This window comes from the organism of the source record quoted next, unplaced genomic scaffold, assembly GCF_019419815.1.
Source record: "Pyrus x bretschneideri cultivar Hongxiangsu unplaced genomic scaffold, Pyrus_bretschneideri_v1 Contig42, whole genome shotgun sequence".
In the NCBI taxonomy this organism is placed as follows: Eukaryota; Viridiplantae; Streptophyta; class Magnoliopsida; order Rosales; family Rosaceae; genus Pyrus; species Pyrus x bretschneideri.
In genome coordinates this window covers 4,516,970-4,519,936 of record NW_025999746.1, presented here as the reverse complement: position 1 = coordinate 4,519,936, position 2,967 = coordinate 4,516,970, and the positions used below count along the sequence as shown (strand labels likewise).

At 36.6% G+C, this 2,967-nt stretch overlaps 1 protein-coding gene across 1 annotated transcript; it reads left to right on the top strand.

Annotated features, from left to right (window-relative positions):
* The first annotated feature begins 285 nt into the window (after positions 1 to 285).
* Positions 286 to 2,541, top strand: LOC103949987 (heavy metal-associated isoprenylated plant protein 7). Its single transcript, XM_009361127.3, has 5 exons — positions 286 to 471; positions 598 to 844; positions 940 to 1,145; positions 1,260 to 1,347; positions 1,818 to 2,541. The coding sequence occupies exons 1-5, from the start codon at positions 463 to 465 to the stop codon at positions 2,297 to 2,299; spliced, it is 1,032 nt and encodes a 343-aa protein (XP_009359402.2). The 5' UTR covers positions 286 to 462; the 3' UTR covers positions 2,300 to 2,541.
* The last annotated feature ends 426 nt before the right edge of the window (positions 2,542 to 2,967 follow it).

The following is a 2,967-nucleotide window of genomic DNA, read 5'->3' as shown; positions in this document are numbered from 1 at the left end:
AAACAAGTGGTAGAAAATTCCAGAAATGCGCCAAAAAAAAAAAAAAAACAATTTAATCAGAGAGTGCACGTAAATATTAATTTCTGCGCACACATGGACACTCAACAATGCCACGTCATGGAGTTAGAAAATTGCAGAAATTGGATGATGATGAGAGAGAGAGAGACAGAACCGAGTGGCTTTTGGCTACAGATCTGATGGACCCAAATATGTAACTCAAAGTTTAATACAAAACACAATGAGAGAGTTTTAACCAAGAAAAAAAAAACACAAATAGAGAGTGCCCATTGTTTCAAACAAAAAAAAAAAAAAAAAAAAAAAAGGGAGAGAGAGAGTGCTCATTTCTCACAAATATAGAGAAAGCTGAGCTCCCATCCCACTCGAGAGATCGAGAGAGAGAGAGAGATAGAGAGAGGAGAGAGATTAAAAACAGAGTAAAACTTTAACAATTGAACTAAACCAATGGGGGAGGTCCTACAACTTTAATAATCTTTTTTTGATATGATATTTTTCTTTTTTTATATGATTTGTTTCTCTCGAAGTTTGCATCTTTTGTTTATTGGGTTTGTTTTTGTATTTGGGTTTGTGTTGATCTAGGAGGAGAAGAAAATGGAGAAGAAGCCAGAGGCGGAGGAGAAGAAGGCCGGAGAGAAAAAGCCTGAAGCTGCCGAGCAAAAGAAGGAGAAAGCCGAGGAGGGAAAAGATGGGAAAGCAGAGGCCAAGGAGGGTGATGCCGCCACTGCTCCTCCGCCTCCGCCTCCACCCCAAGAAATTGTGCTCAAAGTTTATATGCATTGTGAAGGGTGTGCTCGCAAGGTCAAGCGGTGCCTCAAAGGATTTCAAGGTTTGTTTTTTCAGATTTGGTTTGTTTTTGTGTTTGTGTTATTGGAATCTTGGGTTGGGGGATTAATTTGTGTTTGATTTAATTTTTTTTTTCAGGGGTGGAAGATGTGAGCACAGATTGCAAGACTCACAAGGTGGTGGTGAAGGGAGAGAAGGCTGAGCCAATTAAGGTTCTTGAAAGAGTTCAGAGGAAGAGCCACCGGCAGGTGGAGCTTCTCTCTCCAATCCCAAAACCGCCAGCGGAGGAGGAGAAGAAGGCGGAGGAGAAAGAGAAGCCCAAACCAGAGGAAAAGAAAGAAGAGGTTCTCAGTTCACTCAATTATTTTAATCATTTTGCAGAATTTTTTCCATTGCCATTTTAATTGATTTTTTTTTTTTCAATTTGATGGGTTTAATTATTTTTTGTTTTGTTTCAGCCTCAGGTAATCACAGTGGTGCTGAAAGTTCACATGCATTGCGACGCCTGTGCCCAAGAAATCAAGAAACGCATTCTCAGAATGAAAGGTGTACTCAAATTTTTATTTTCGTTTTCTTTTCTCAGAAATAAGAACAAAACCCAAAAAATAAAAAGAAAAAAAGGATTATTTCTTTGATCCCTTTTCAGATTTTGGTTCATGCATTTTCTAACTTTCCACAAATCAAAAAATGGAAATTTTGGAGTATGAATGCGTTGGCAATTAACGGTCCTGAACTTTTATTAATTTTTTTTTTTGGGAATCTCTTAAAAAAAGAGTTTATTATTCTATCAATAATGACCAATCTTTCAATGTCAATTCATTCTTTCTCTTCAATAATATAATTAATTAATTTCTACAGGTCCAATTAAAGTCGATTTAATTCTCTTCCAAGACCAAATCCCACCAATCCCAACTTTAAATTATTTCCAAAAGTTTCTGTTTTTAAAGTAATTATTTTATTCAAGCGATCTTCTAATTAATCATGTTTGTGTCTTTTCTTTTGTATTACTTTTTTAGGAGTGGAATCTGCTGAGGCGGATCTTACGAGCTCAGAGGTGACAGTGAAGGGTGTGTTTGATCCGCCTAAGCTAGTTGATTATGTGCACAAAAGAACTGGGAGGCACGCGGCGATCGTGAAGCAAGAACTGGAGAAGAAAGAGAAAGAAGAAGCCGAAGAAGCCAAAGATGAGAAGAAAGGTGGTAAAGGTGACAAAGATAAGAAGGGCAAAGATGGTGGTGGCGATGAAGCGAAAGCAGAAAAGAACAAGGAAAATAAAGGTGACAACAATGAAGCTGCCGCCGCGGCCGCTGGTGGTGCACCGGAAGGAGCTGCCGCAGAAGAGACCAAGGTGGTGGAGCTGATGAAGAAGAATGAATACTATTCTTACCCACCAAGGTATGCCATGGAACAGTATGCCTACCCACCTCAGATCATGGAAAATGCCTACCCACCTCAGATCTTCAGTGATGAGAACCCTAATGCCTGCTCTATCATGTAAAAAGTGAGCAATGTCAAGGGTAGAATGGGAACATGGGAAAAAATGTTCAAGTACCAATTACCATGTTCTGTTCATGTGTTGCTGTGTAGTATCTTTCTTGCACTGAAGTGAACTATAACATCTATCTACAGAGATAAGCTGTGGAATTTTGTTAGGCTGGTGCTTTTTATTTTCCTTTTTAGTTGGTAACTTGTTACATATATAAATATGAAAAAGATTAATAAACTTTAATAATTATCATAGATAATGACGTGTATATCTTTGTGTTTTCTATATCGATCCTTTGTACAGGATCGATTCCTGAATTCATTAGCGTTCTTTTGGATAATTTCGATAGAGCTTTCATCTCTTATTTGCCTCTCAAAATTTTTTATTTTGTAAAGAAGTTCCAACAGTGGCACCCAAATAACCATGATCTCAAAAATTTTGTGAGCTTCGATTTTCGTACTTACACTTATTTTTTTGGGCAATGGTAGAGAGATTAAATTTGTAGATAAATATATGAAAGTTGATTATTGAATTATTACTTAAGCGTTGATAAAAGTGTTCATTCCTAGTGATGACACATAATTTAGTTATATATTTTGTCTATATATTTAGTCTTCTAACATTTTCTCCTTTTTTATTAGTTTTTAAATTGAAAAAAAAATAAAGCAAAATTATGATAT